The 15,734-nt window shown below is 32.6% G+C and overlaps 1 protein-coding gene and 1 long non-coding RNA gene across 2 annotated transcripts in view; one reads left to right on the plus strand and one right to left on the minus strand.

Annotated features, from left to right (window-relative positions):
- LOC138712493 (uncharacterized) overlaps nt 1-3,945 on the minus strand; it is a 35,845-nt gene extending 31,900 nt beyond the window's left edge. Inside the window, exon 1 of the long non-coding RNA XR_011335724.1 lies at nt 3,669-3,945. This is a non-coding gene — a long non-coding RNA (uncharacterized lncRNA). The remainder of the gene's footprint in view (nt 1-3,668) is intronic.
- On the plus strand, nt 1,490-15,681 carry LOC138712492 (ras-related protein Rab-18-B-like). The gene is made up of 5 exons (XM_069844369.1): nt 1,490-1,767; nt 1,913-2,030; nt 2,181-2,372; nt 2,980-3,105; nt 7,702-15,681. The coding sequence occupies exons 1-5, from the start codon at nt 1,697-1,699 to the stop codon at nt 7,819-7,821; spliced, it is 627 nt and encodes a 208-aa protein (XP_069700470.1). The 5' UTR covers nt 1,490-1,696; the 3' UTR covers nt 7,822-15,681.
- The last annotated feature ends 53 nt before the right edge of the window (nt 15,682-15,734 follow it).

Genomic DNA, 15,734 nt, shown 5'->3' on the forward strand with positions numbered 1-15,734 from the left:
TTCAAAATTCAACAATTTGTCATCTTAAAATATAAATCCATTGGATATATTGCATGCTCCAAAACATACAGTGAAGTATTAGTGCCTTTTTCATACATGAAAAACTGCCTTCCAAGACCAGATCTTCAATCAGCGTCTCGAGTTCCACTGAATAAAAGTAAAGTTAATGATGACAGAGACTTATTTCCATAAAGTCGCTAATTTTATGAGTCTCTTTTCCAAGCTTCTGAGACTACGGAAAATGGAGAGAAGAGTGAAAGTGATTACAGAGATGAAGAGGGAAATCGTGTGGAAAATATGGATGTGAAATGAAAAAAAATAATGTTTTTCCTCGTTTGAAAAACATTTTTTACTATTCAACATGGGCATGATGTGTTTGTACCTTGTTTGATGAACTTCTATTCCTTATTTTGTTTTGAAAACATTTCTAACTTTTTAAAATGTTCGTGACTTGTTTTTTGTGTGGAGAAAATGTCGTAAGTTCTAAATATTCATGATGTGTTATTTTGTTTTGAAAACATTTCTAACTTTTCGAAATGTTCGTTATTTGCTATGTTTTGTGGAAAATATCTCAAGTGCTAAAAATGTTAATGAATATTATGAATAATATTGCTGTATTTTATATAAAAATATATATAATAATACATTTTTATAAAGACTACACACAGCTTATATTTATTTTTTAATTGAAAATACGTTCTCCAGAAAAAGGGCTCATAACATGCATTACTGTTATACATTATTCTTTAAATAAATAGGCCTATATAACAAAACATTGGATTAAAATGTTTTTATCATTTCTGTTATATGTAAAAAAACACAATACTTATTATGCAGCGGTTTCATATAAGTTAAATTTGTTAGTGCATTGCTGTTTTAAAAATTTCAACTCTATTTATCTCAGAACGGCATTGGAGTATGGGCTATTATTGCAGCTATGTCCTCAATTATTGTTTATTGCACGCTTATTTATTTACATTAAAGCTAAACATTTACACTTCTGGATGCCTCTGTACACAAGAAATCTGGTACTTATCTTAAAACCCTGAATTTTGAAGTGTGTTTCAAATCTTTAAACTCGATTTCCTAAAAACAGTGTTTTGGTAGTTACGACAGTATAGTTCTGAGGGCGCGATAATATGGATCTTATGCGGAGACAGGAAGGTGAAGGGAAGATTGGAGAATGATGGGTTTGCAATGAAGAACCTGTCCTTGGGCAGAAAACTGTGAATGAACTCTGCATTATCCCAGTACGATATTGATGACTCATTATCATTAATAAGAAAATGAACGAAGTTAAATGGAAAGATTGTGTTGCTAACTGCACAAGCTCTTGACTGTGATTTTGATTTTAATTTGAACAGGAATTTAGATTTTAATGTAACACTATTGTTTGCAATACCTATGTTTGATGCTATTTAATTGCTGCCTAAAGTGACGTAACTTTACATTATGAACTGCTTTGTACATACACTCTGCCATCTGCAGATAATTCTATGAATCAACAAGGTTCACGCCATTTTATAGGTTGTGTCAGTATATTTCAGGGAAAAATAGTAATGTATTATTATTCTTTGTAACATTTTCAGCTTTTTAATTAGTCATGAAACTTATATGATTTAAAAATCATACATTTTTTCACGTGTCATTACGCGTGTTTAATACACTTGAAAGTTATAGACAAATAGGGTTCGAAATGGATGAAGATAATATATTGACAACATTGAAAATTCTAATTATTGGGGAAAGTGGTGTCGGAAAATCAAGGTTAGTAGTCTTTAGTATACACTAAACCCTGCTGACGCATTTTTATATGTATTATGATGCATGACTGATTATTTATATGATTGGATAATTAATGTGTTAGCAATAATTTTCCTAATATTTTTAATGCATTTTATTATTATTTTAGCCTCCTCCTTCGGTTCACTGACGACAATTTCGACCCAGATCAAGCTCTAACGATAGGAGTTGATTTTAAAACCAAGAAAATCACAATTGATGACAACACTGTCAAATTGGCAATATGGGTAAAGTTTAAGGGTCACCAAATTTAATCACATACCTACTCTTTTCAGTTTATGGTGTCAGGTTGAAATCATATTTAAATTAAAAGTAGGCGAATAGTAATTGAGAAAGTTGTTAGCCTTTTTAATGCAAATGATGTACCATTTTTTCAGGATACTGCTGGCCAAGAAAGATTCCGTACTTTGACTCCTAGTTACTACAGAGATGCCCAAGGTGCAATTTTGGTGTATGATGTTAGCACCAAACAGACTTTTACAAAACTTGAAACATGGCTCGATGAATTGGACACATACTCCACGAAAAACAATATCGTGAAGATGGTGGTTGGAAATAAAATTGACAAAGTAGGCTCATATGCACACTTTTGTAGCAAATTATAGATGTATGTATTGTTCAGATAATAATATAATTGATGTTTGTAACGCAGTCCAATAGTGTTCCTGAAGTAAGGTGTGGCCCTGTTAACTTCAGGCATTTATAGCTATAGGAGGTTTAGGTGTAATTAGGCTATTTTATTATTGATGATTCGCCTTTAAGTATCACACTGATATAGTGTTCATTAATGGCTACAAGAGAAATTGTGTGGTGTACAGAGACAACTGATATGAAAATTAGAAGAGAATTAAATCATTACTATAGCGTAGACTTTTGTAAATCCATTCACATTGAGGAACAGCTATAATGATCCACGGCAATGTGTAGGCTTAGACCTACGCATGGGAAGTTTATTTTCAGAGTTTTTTTTTTCTCAGCAGTATAATAGGCCTAATGATTTTCATGGGCAATTCCTTTCTTGTAAAAACAGTCCGTAAACTGGAGTAAGTCCTCGCATAAATATATATTTCAATTTGTCTATACATTGGGCCTATCTTAGATGGTGCAATTTCTTTTGAAATAAGGCAGACTAAGCTATAAATTTGTTTCACCATAAATAATGGTAACTTGTTGCAGGAAAAACGGGAAGTTAGTAGAGAAGAAGGCATGAAATTTGCGAGAAGGCACCAGACACTTTTCATAGAGTCTAGTGCGAAAACAAGAGATGGTGTGCAGTGTGCCTTTGAAGAGTTGGTTCAAAAGGTTTGTGAATTGAAAACATGTTGTTATGTGTTACTTTCCTTTTGTCCGCTTTTATGTACTAAACATGAATTGAGTGCAAGGGGTGGGAAAGGAATGGAGATAATTTCAGTGTACGGATACCTCAATGACAACAATTATCTTAAAATACTAAAAAGAGCAGATCTGTCTGTGTTTGTCGAATGCGCATCATCATGCTTACGAAAAGGCACTTTTCACTGCCAATAATTTATTTTCTGTGCACAAGGTTGGAATTTAGGAATAATAGGGAACAGATAGTATCCGTATTCTGAAATTTATCCGAAACTAATATGATCGCAGCTTAGACTAGCAAGTAAACGAGTTTACTAGTGAGATTGTATCAATTATTCAACTTTCACTTTATTAACTAGCCTTAATTGTGCGTATCTAATACAGGATGAATTAATTAATATAAGAGGTGCGAGCAATTTGCGGCTCTCTTAGAGCTGTCGAGCTTTGTGGTCCAGCTATTTGCTGTATGTAGCCAATTCTGGACAAGTTGATGGAAAGAAAGCATATCATTAAATGTAGATTTGCTTACTTACGGAACGTGCTGGGAATGTTGTTTCTTGGCTTATGTACACTGCTGACATTTGTGATTGAAGTTTTTGTTCACTTGATGCAATTCATTTTCAGAAATTTATAAACATTTCGCGGCGAATTTTCTTCTTCGTTAGTGTGCAGGTTTGACTTAACTTCTAACTTTCTTTGTAGATACAAGAATTGAGGTCAAGGGAGCAGGCTGTGCTTTCACTATTGTGATTATATAATGTTGAAAAACTTCAAATAAAGCAACTTTAAATAAATATACCATATTAGTATCATCAGTGTGGTTTTAGGCGTAATAGATCGACTATTGATCAGATTTTTTGTATTCGACAGATATTGGAGAAAAAATGGGAGTATAAGTGTACAGTACATCAGCTATTCATAGATTTAAAAAAGGCGTATGACTAAGAGAGAAGTTTTATATAATATTCTTATTGAATTTGGTATTCCCAAGAAACTAGTTCGATTAATTAAAATGTGTCTCAGTGAAACTTACAGCAGAGTCCGTATAGGCCAGTTTCTATCTGATGCTTTTCCAATTCACTGCGGGCTAAAGCAGGGAGATGCACTATCACCTTTACTTTTTAACTTCGCTCTAGAATATGCCATTAGGAAAGTTCAGGATAATAGACAGGGTTTGGAGTTGAATGGGTTACATCAGCTTCTTGTCTATGCGGATGACGTGAATATGCTAGGAGAAAATCCACAAACGATTGGGGAAAACACGGAAATTCTAGTTGAAGCAAGTAAAGCGATAGGGTTGGAAGTAAGTCCCAAAAAGACTAAGTATATGATTATGTCTCGTGACCAGAATATTGTACGAAATGGAACTATAAAAAGTGGAGATTTATCTTTCGAAGAGGTGGAAAAATTCAAATATCTTGGAGCAACAGTAACAAATATAAATAACACTCGGGAGGAAATTAAATGCAGAATAAATATGGGAAATGCGTGTTATTATTCGGTTGCGAAGCTTTTGTTATCTAGTCTTCTGTCAAAAAATCTGAAAACTAGAATTTATAAAACAGTTATATTACCGGTTGTTCTGTATGGTTGTGAAACTTGGACTCTCACTTTGAGAGAGGAACAGAGATTAAGGGTGTTTGAGAATAAGGTTCTTAGGAAAATATTTGGGGGTAAAAGGGATGAAGTTACAGGAGAATGGAGAAAGTTACACAACGCAGAGCTGCATGCATTGTATTCTTCACTTGACATAATTAGGAACATAAAATCCAGACGTTTGAGAAGGGCAGGACATGCAGCACGTATGGGCGAATCCAGAAATGCTTATAGAGTGTTAGTTGGGAGGCCGGAGGGGAAAAAGACCTTTGGGGAGGCCGAGACGTAGGTGGGAAGATAATATTAAAATAGATTTGAGGGAGGTAGGATATGATGGTAGAGACTGGATTAATCTTGCTCAAGATTGGGACCAATGGCGGGCTTATGTGAGGGCGGCAGTGAACCTCCAGGTTCCTTAAAAGCCAGTAAGTAAGTAATATTAGCTATCACAGAATCTTGCAGAAACCACACATACACTTTCTCTTCGTCTATTAGCTGTGCACACAAGCTGAGGAACAACACTTTCAGCATCTTCTGTAAGAAATGAGTAGGTCTACATTTAACAGTGTGCTTTGTTTTCTGTCTGCTCACACATGGCAAACAGCTGGGCCACAGCTGGTTGAACTGCAGTTCGCAACCCTTATCTAAATTCTCTTTTTCCTAAATTCATTCTGTATATTCATTCATCTTCTAGAAATTTATAAACAGCATGTGAATTACGAATATAGTAGGCCTATTGCTATACTATGGGGTGAGTCTATTTAAGTACAGAATGGGAGAAGAAATTGGCTGAAGAACTGAAATCTGATCCCTATCCTATAATAGAATTAATTTGATTTTACAAGATTTTCCTGACAAAATAAAAAATACAATATTTAAAATGGGTCAAACCTCCGTATTTTTCCCTACATTTAACAATGTAGCTACTTTCTTTTCTGTCAATTCAAACATGGCAAACAGCTGGGCTACAGTTGGTTAGACTGACAGTTCACACCTCTTATCTAAATTCTTTTTTCCTCTAAATGCACCCTGCATATTCACTCATCTCCTAGGAATTTATGAACAGCATGTGAATTACTCAAAGGCCCTTTGTCCAGTTTTGTATTTGAGGAAAATCGAGAAGATGAGATTTAAGTTTACTTAAAGTCGTAAAATTTTGTGTAGCATACCGTTGGCTGGCTGTTTGAACCTATAGATATCGGTCATTTTCTGTTTCCAGAAGTGTACATGTTGTTAAAGGAGTGATGATCTGTAGCATTTGTAGTACATAATAATAATAATAATGATAATAATCAGGGGCGATTTCTCCGGGCATGCTATGCTTGCTGCGCAAGCCCAATATTTTCGTAGAATGTTTATTTCTCAAAATGGCGTTACGTATATTAAAATTTATTTTGATTTTTGGAATACTGTATAGGCTTAATACCATCCGCAGGTTGCACACCGCAAGTATCGCAATGCTTGCTCGTTTCTCGGAGCTACAGGAAAGACGTAGAAATAGCGAGAATATGATGCGTGCGCAAGTGCCTTCCTCCTCAGTCCGTCCTAGGCACACATGCTTCTGTTATGTGTTGTTTGAAGCTCTGGTCCGAGAGCTAAACCACCGACTATTTAACGCTACACAGAGCAGTATTGACAGCGGGAATGTGCTGTGATTTTCGAGTGCAATGTAATTGTATGAGTGGAATGCCTATGTTAGCTGCTGCATGTATTATTAATTCTTAAACATTAATTTGAAGTATTGCAATGAGTTCGGAATTGTGTGTTATTGAAACCTTATTATTAAATCCATTTTCCCAAAGGACTATTCAAGAGAAGACAGACATTATAGAGAATCTGTGCTCAATACAACAATATGCATTGGTTGGCAGGGTCGAATAAACTAAATAAACTGTTTTATTGGTCATGTTTGTTATATTATATCGAACTTCTACATCTGATAAGCGAATATGATCCATGACTCATAATGATTTCATAATTATAAAATAAATTATTTATGTGGGTCTGATTATTTTTATTTATCTTCCCCTGTGAATAAAAGAGCAAGCCTAACTTTCGTGACTAGCATTCGCCCCTGATAATAATAATAATAATAATAATAATGATTTATTTAACCCGGCAGAGTTAAGGCCATATGGCCTTCTCTAAAACTCAACCAGGAGTAAAAACTGCTTTACAAAAACACTACAATTTTACACACAAAACTGAATAAGATAATAATAATAAAATGTAAACAACAAGTAAGAAGAAATCAGACATTATATATAACATAGAGAAAGAAAGAAAAAAGCATAATAAAATGTGAACAGCAGGTCAATATAAATGAGGCATACAAAGAATAAAAAAAATAAGACAATTATTGATAATAATAATAATAATAATAATGATAAAAAATAAGAATAGTAATAATAATAATAATAATAATAAGATAATAGTAATAATAATACTAATAGCAGTGCAAAGCATACAATGAATACAATATTTTTAAGTACACACAGTAAGGGAAATTATGATTATACATAGCTCAACTTATCACATTAGAGATACACCATTATCGGAAAATATGGAAACAAAAATATAAAATAAGTTAAATATCACTAGAACATAAAAAAAATGTGAATACGTGGAAACATGCAATACAACACTTTTCATAATAGTAAGTTAGTTTGACAACTCGTTATAAGATAATTTTCTAACTTGGATTTGAAAGATTTCAATGTTCGGCAGCCCTTGACTTCAGGCGGCAGAGAGTTCCAGTGACGAGAGGTAGCAACAGTGAAAGATGAGGAATACAGAGATGATGTGTGAAGTGGAATTTCTAGCGTGTTATCGCGTTGTAATCGAGTATTAATATTATGATAGCGAGAGAGAGTATGAAAACAAGCGAATAAATAATAGGGGGATGAAGTGTGCATAATTCGATATAAGAGAATACTGGGTAATAATGGGTACTGTGTTTATTGATTTCAGATAATTCAAACACCAGGTCTCTGGGAGACATATGGCTCGGTATCAGGGCACATCAAGGTCTCTGACAGTGAGACGTCATCAGTGCCAAGCTGTGGTGGATGGAGGTGCAGTCTTGTGTAACATGATGAACTAATATCGGCAGGATGCGTGCTTGCAGTAACAATTTGGGCATTCACATTTTCTTCAGGCTTGTTTGTTGAAATCCCAATGAAACACTGGATTCATTGTCTTGTGGTCTTCAACATAATGTTTACATTTAACGTGGGCAGCATGAATGCAGCATTCCACTGTAGGATTGCAAGTACTTTTAGTGTGGCCAGAAAGGCATACAGTACAGAACATAGATGGACTAGAGGTATGATGTTCACAAAATAGAAAGTAAAAAAGCAGTACATTCTCTTCTTAGAGCTGCGGAATATGTAATGAATGTGTGATTATTTATTTATTGTGTTACATTGGGGTTTCATTGCACAATAACTTTCCTGGAATTTGAAATGGCAGTTTCTTATTCTGCAGGATATTGGCCAATATATTGTAAATATAACATTTTTGAAGTGTAATAATTACTAGTGCTTTTGTGCTGTGCTCTTGTCTTGCATTCTGTAATATTTTTGTTGATATCCTGTTGGATAAGTAACTGCCTAGCTCATCACGACCTACAAACGGTATTCCTGCCATTTTATATATACCGGCTATATACATCTCCAGCAGGACAATTAGTTGAAATTAATATCGAGGTCTACATGCTGACATGATGTAATGGTCTTCTGAAAGGAACTCGTAACATTTTTATTGTTAATATAAAGTTAGCCATTTAATTTAAAGGAAATGGAGATTAATATGAAATATTATTTGTAGCAGAGAAGGAACAGCTGAGCCCCTTCCTCCCAGTGAGAGTGGAATCTTAATTTTCAATGCAGCCCCTTGATCCTGTATTAATTTGCAGTGCATTTTTGATTGATTGTTCCTTTGTTCCTTTGGTTGTAATCCTTTCAGTTTCTTCCTCTGTAATGTTGCAAGGCTATAATATAAGTTGCATCATTGAGTTGTGATTTTTTCCTCTATATACTGTACAATGAAATTAGAGATGGCAATATGTCTCGTTACTGCAGGAGGTTGAAATGTGATGTTCGACTTTATACTAATAGTCATACTGTCATTTTGAATGTATTCGAAAGAATTTTACATAATATTATTTAAAGACTTGTATGTAAAAATTCTTATTTACTGTTTGTACTTCTGTTCTTTGTCTTTTTTTATTTTGCAACATTTTTGTACCTCTAAATTACAGTCAGTTATTAAAATGTGAGGGACTCATAAATAATGTGATGATATTTAGGACTTTGATAAACAAATTGTTTGTTATGTATATATTTCTTTTTCTAGTTACTAAATTATTATAAAATAAATTGCAGTGAGCCTAGTAATTTGAAAAACCAATAATCTCGGTGTATATTGTTGTATCTACTTCACTATGATTGTATCAGGAGTCGACCATATTATAATATGTCGTATGCTTTTTTCTACATTTCCATGTTTACATAACTGATATTATAAATCCCTTGATTTTAGAAACTTGTTTACATATTTTTATTTATTTATTACTTTATGATTATTCCTACACTACAGTTACATTAAAAGATCCAGGCCCGGTTTCTTCAACCTTTGTTAAAATCCACCTAACATAGCGTTAATTAACTGTAAGTTAAAAGTATGAATTGCTGTTAAAATATTGCGTTTCTTCAACTTTACATTTCACATTTTAAAATTCTGTTTGTTAACTCTCTGTTAGGACCAGAGATTCTAGAGTTTGACAATTGCGATTCTCGGTTGTTTCCGTTGTTTGATTCAGAGAGGATAGAAGTCTTTCTATTCTCTCAGGTTTGATTTCTACTTCTTTCATCGTCTGTATCACAATAGCATGGAGCGGCGTATTGGTATTGCTGTTATGAAATGGAAAATACTGGAACAAATAGAAATCGTGGAACTAATTTCTCTTCGTTCGAAAGAAACCTTCTGCTGGAAATTATTTCGCAGTATAAACCAATTAATGAGAATAAACAAATGGATCTAAGTTGAAAGCGAAAAGTGAGGCTTGGCAGAAAATAGCCTATACCTTTGTATGAACTTCTGGAAGTTCAGCATCTAATGCACCAACCATATTGGATACTTCTATGCTAACAGAGAGTTAAATGATTTAACTGCATGAAATTGGGCAGTTAAATTAACATAGGTAGTTAGTACTAACAGTAGTTGAAGAAATGCTTCAACTGTTAAGTTTACAGTTAAAATGGAATAATACACTGTTATAATTTAACAAAGGTTGAAGAAACCGGGCCCCAGTAAATTATTATTGCAGCTACATTTTCTTAATGATTCAATAATATTTATTATAAAATATTTCTGTAAATATCTTTAACATTATATTGTCATGAATTTTTGTTAAAGTTAATTTATAATAATTGAATGACCTAAGTCACAAAAGTGTGTAGTGATAGATAAAAGGAGTTATACTGATATTTTCTAAAATATTGCGACATTTTTGTACAGTTATGTGTTACCATGAAGATTGAAAACTTTTCCAAATCGAGAGGGTTTTCCAATTTAGCTGTAAAGCTCTGTATTTCTTGAGAATTATTTGTAGAAGCTGGAAATTAAGAACTGTCACATTTTATAGAAAAATACAGTTTTCACACACTATTCCTATTCTTTAAATTGTAAACAAAATAATCTACTTAATCAGGTTCCATTATATTTATTAATTAGAATTAACAAGGGAGAAAATAAATTTCGTTTCATCAAAGATAAAGCTCTGATTGATGTGAAATGTAATCAGTTAATTGACGAGAGAGAATTCTATACTTCCATTTCTACTTCATAGTTGAATGAATTTAATTACGTGTCCATGGCTTTCTCTTGTACATGATAGTTCAAAATGAGACTTGTAGACCAACAAATTATTAAAATTTGAAAATGGTAACTTGCAATATTTAATATGCTTGTAACTTTTTATTTTAATGAGTGTACAAAAAGAGAATTGAATGTTTGTATGAAACAGTTAGACTTGAAGAAAATATTTGTATAAAACAAATAGTATTTACTTCCTACATACAAAAGCTTTACACTCTAACTTGTATAGTAATGCAGTAGGAAGCAGAAATAGCCACTCCTGTAAACAGGAGATGAACATTGCCACAAAGTATGTCTTCATTAGTGTTTTGAGCATGAGTGGAAAAAAGTTGCCTTACGACAGTGTTTTTAATTGTTGACATGTCATGGACCACCAAATGGACTTCTAACTCCCTCCGTCTTCTAGACTTAGTTCAGTAAAATTTTTTTCTCAAGTGCATTCATAGGTTTATTTCGAATAGATAAAACAAAAAGAGAAATTTTTAATAATAGAAGGATATGTTGTTCATGTATATAGCCTACATATAAACACTAATTTCTAAGATGACCTTATAAAAATTTTTTTTTCTTGATTAAATAGTCGAATTATGTAAAAAAAAGGTTAGTTGAACATTTCACTTTAATAGTAGATTTGAGAACATACGTTAAAACTTTTAAAAAATGAAATTGCTCTGTTATGCATTTTACAGATGAAAAAAATTTGCAAACCCAGAAACAAGAATAGAGATAAGAAACTAACATAAACAATATAGCACAACTGCGAATTTTGACTATTAGGAACATAATTTCTGTAAGTATGTTAGTACCGTATCTGATGAAATTGTACAGTGCAGTCGCATCACGTTTGATTCGAAGAACGCAGATGGGAGCAAGCCTGTAAAGCGTAATACTGGTGACAGACTACAGTATTAATGGTGATTAGCACTTATCGCGATCAGGCCCGATCGCGATTACCGAAAATGTGGTGACACACTACGTCCCGTCTGGTCAACAGCTGAATTACCATAGAGGAAAGTATTTTCTCTATGTACATACGTATATGTTTGTTTCCCTCCTGGACAACACCTGAAGTTCATACTTTCTTTTGATGTTTGTTCATTGTTTTTTCCCCTTTTTTTGTTGTTGTTTCTTGCAGCTTGATATGGGAATTTATTTGTTAAAACTGTTATATGCTTTACAATGTAAACTGATACAATTTATACCATTACTATTTATATTATTTTGAAAAGGGATTTTATAACCTATAAAATTTATATCATGCCAAAAATTTATATTATTTTGTAATAAAACATTTTTAAAATCAACCTTAACCTCAACGATAGCGTCGTAATGTAGACTGAAATTGAAAATCTGAAAAAGAAACCAGTTCCAGTTTGTAATCCATTATTTATTGAAATGAAACATCTTTCAGCAGCCTTCTATTGCTCCCTCCCTCTCTCTCTTTCTCTCTCTCTCTCTCTCTCTCTCTCTCTCTCTCTCTCTCTCTCTCTCTATATATATATATATATATATATATATGAATAATTCGTCTGTCATTTGTTAATATATTTCTTTTTACTTTTCTCACATCTGCATTAAATTTCTCCACTACGTCTAATAGTAGCCAAATTCATTTTCTAGCCATTCATTTTCGGTTTTTTTTCGTATAATACAATGGAAAGGATAACAAAATTTCACAGCAGAAGCTATCACGACTTCCTAAATAATATAAATCAAGGTGATTCGAAACTAAAGTCTACTAAAATGTTACTTTCGTCCACTGGGCCATGCCTCAGAGCGATTATCTTGTTCTGGAAACAGGATTGAGCTCCTGATCACGATCGGGATGGTGACACACTACAAACCCGATCGCGATTAGGTCGATAATCGTGATTAGTGACTGTAGTCTGTCACCAGTATAAGGTAACATGCAGCATTGTAGATCGAAATCTCCGGCATATTGCACTCTTATAACTTTCATTAATTAATGGCACGCACACAATTTTATTTCACTAGCCTGTGATAGATGATGTGTGTGCTTGTGTACTTCTTTTGAATATATTGAAGTATGTGTGCTGTGCATTAAATTAGTTGTTTGGACAATTGAAACAATGGTTGAAAAGTTTACTCTACAACAGCGAATATTTATGTATAAAACTTAAGTCAAAACAGGTTCATGCTGACAAGTGTGTAGGCAGTTTGTAGAGTAATTCCCCGATATTTGACCTCCAAATATAGGTACAATTCAAACCTTGTCATTAGATTAAGAGAAATGGGATCGCTGAACTCTAAAATTGGTAGTCCAAAACAAAGGGTTCTAACAGAAGTAAAACTTGATGATATTGGTACATCACTTGAATGTTCTTCTAATAAATCTTTATGTTGTGTTGCACAAGAAGTAGGTGTATCAAAAAACTTCAGCCCATATGGCACTAAACTTTTAAAATTGAAACCTTGTAGAGTTACTGTAGTTCAAGAATTACGACTGCATGACAATGAAAATCTTGTGAATTTCTGTAATTGGGTTTTACAAAACATTGTTGATCTACATTTAATCATTTTCTCTGATGAGATATGGTTTCATTTACGTGGTTATATATGTTCACAGAACAATAGATTCTGGTACACAGAAAATCCGCGATTAATTCACGAAGTTCTCAAAAATAAATGCATACTAATAAAGTACTAATGTTTCTTGTGAGTTACTATAGATGATAATTTTGATTACTACTGTAAGTACAAACACCTGAGTTTTATTTTTATATTTTTGTATGCAGGAAGTAATTATTATTCTTTTTTATATAAATGGTAACAAGTTCAGTTTTATGTTACTTTATATAACATTAAATTTCTTCATATTTGTTAAATAAATAATTACAAACAAATTAGTGAAAATATAAGTTATTTTCAAATTCTAACAATTTGCTGATATACAACGTATTTAGAAAGTTCCCCCCCCCCCCACATTCTGTGTAACAAGTATGATATCTATTCACATGCCTAAATTAACATTTAATTTGCATAGCATTTCTAAATACTTTTAGTGAATGACATGATTTTCCTTATATAATTTTACACTGCATTTAATTCAACATAAGGACTTCTCACAACTTAAAACTGAACTAATATTTGTCCTGGATCCACAAATGATCTAAAATACGGATATATCTTACATTAACCTATAAATTAATGTAATTGAAATTGTGTCACCATTCTTGAAGTCTAAAGGTTATTCATTATAACCAACTTTTAATAACATTCACAGATCGGCATTGTAGCTTTCAGTAAGGATTGTGTTAGATCAATTTGAACAGAAGACTGTATAGTCAAACTTTTAATTTTATTTTATCATACTTCAATTTTCCTAGAAAATCCTTCAAGTGTTGGGAAAATCAAATCAAAACTATAATTTTTATAGTGTGTTTCATTTTGTTTGGCAAGAGGGTAACTTAGCTGTTAAAATAGCAATTAGTTTTAGTTCTTTTCCTGTCAATGATTCACTTATTTAAGTAATTAAGACTTGCGCATTTTGTTTTTATACAACACTTTGCTACTTTAATTGGCCTAGAGTTTGTAACTCTACAGATTAGGTAAATTGGTATGGATATTTCTTATTCAATACAACTTAGCAATTTATATATGGATTGTACATATAGTCCAAACCAAAGTTAAAATGCTGTGATTATTAACATTGTTCAAATGTTTTTTGTTGCTATGAATATTGTTCCATTTCTGGTTTTTTGTAATCTATTTATTAAAAAAATCATGTGATATGAAATTGCGTTTAAAAGTGAATTATTATGCAAACAGGACTTAAAAATACTCTTAGAATTGGTATGAGAAGGAAATTGCCTGTGCCGTATTAACATTTTTAACAAGTACTTTTTCCCATATGTATTACTTGATATTAACATTTTAATAATCAGTTGCATCATACTACGTGTAATTTTAAGATTTTTAATTAGCTACAGTGTACCAACATCGAGAATTCAGAATGAATTGTAATTAGTTCTCCCCCTCTTACCCTTAAACTCACTCAAGATGAAAAGAAAAGTTTCAGTGTACACACACAAAACAACAGAAACCCACAAATATCTGTTGTTTGCCGTGTTGAAATTTACACATGCGCGCGTGCGCACGTGCCCTTTTTTCCTACACCGTTTCTAAACTTCTATGTTGATAATGCTGAAATCGATCACGTCGAAAATACATGCGTTTTCGTTATATCTGAACTTTTTATTAAAATGAAAAATGTACTAGCCAACAAGAGGGCTATACCAAATTTCCATGTTTCTTGTGAGTGGGACTCTAGAGTGAGAGATAAACCTTGGACAGTTTCGAGCTGTATAAGAAGCTAAAGTGAAAGATGTTATATTTATAGACTACAAATTATGAAATTTATGACAGACTTTACATTTCTGACAGCTTAAATGACCTGGAGATAGAACCATGGAATGCATTCAAGGATGTAGTTAAAAATTTCCAGATAAAAACAAAGGATAATATTGTAAGAAACATGTTAGAAAAATTGCAAGTACATGGTTGGATCTTCATTTTTTTATATTGTCTTCTCGAATAGTTTCTCGAAAATTTAGGAGCCCTAAGCAGGGAGAGAAGATCTGTCACGACATGAAAGAAATGGAAATATGATATGAGGATTGATGAGATGTGTTCTTGTTAGCTGATTACTGTTGGTTGTTGACGCGAGAGACTTCTAAAGAGCATGAACATAAATTAAAATAACGTTCGTTCACAACAAAGCAAAAATGAGTGCACTCCGAGCCTAAATATCGTATTTAAAGGTGTGTAAATGTATTTTACGGAAAGTCCGTGGTTTTGAAAGTATATAGAAGGAACACATTACTTACTATTTTGAAAGCCATTTTGTATAGACTGTAATTCATAAATATAAGATTAATTTGAACTCTTTCTTGATTCATAACTTGAAAACCACTGCCTTTGATAATAATTATTATTTATAGCTGCTAAAGTGAATAAGATAAAGTTTGTGCATCTTTTCTATGCTGTGTATTTACCCCTAAATTGAGGAAATTTAATAAAAAATAGTTTCGTGATTTGTAAAAAAAAAAATCATGAAATGATACGAGAAAACAATTTTTTCATTTGGATTCAGCATGTTTAAA

The sequence above is a fragment of the Periplaneta americana genome, chromosome 13 (genome assembly GCF_040183065.1).
Source record: "Periplaneta americana isolate PAMFEO1 chromosome 13, P.americana_PAMFEO1_priV1, whole genome shotgun sequence".
NCBI classification, from domain to species: domain Eukaryota; kingdom Metazoa; phylum Arthropoda; class Insecta; order Blattodea; family Blattidae; genus Periplaneta; species Periplaneta americana.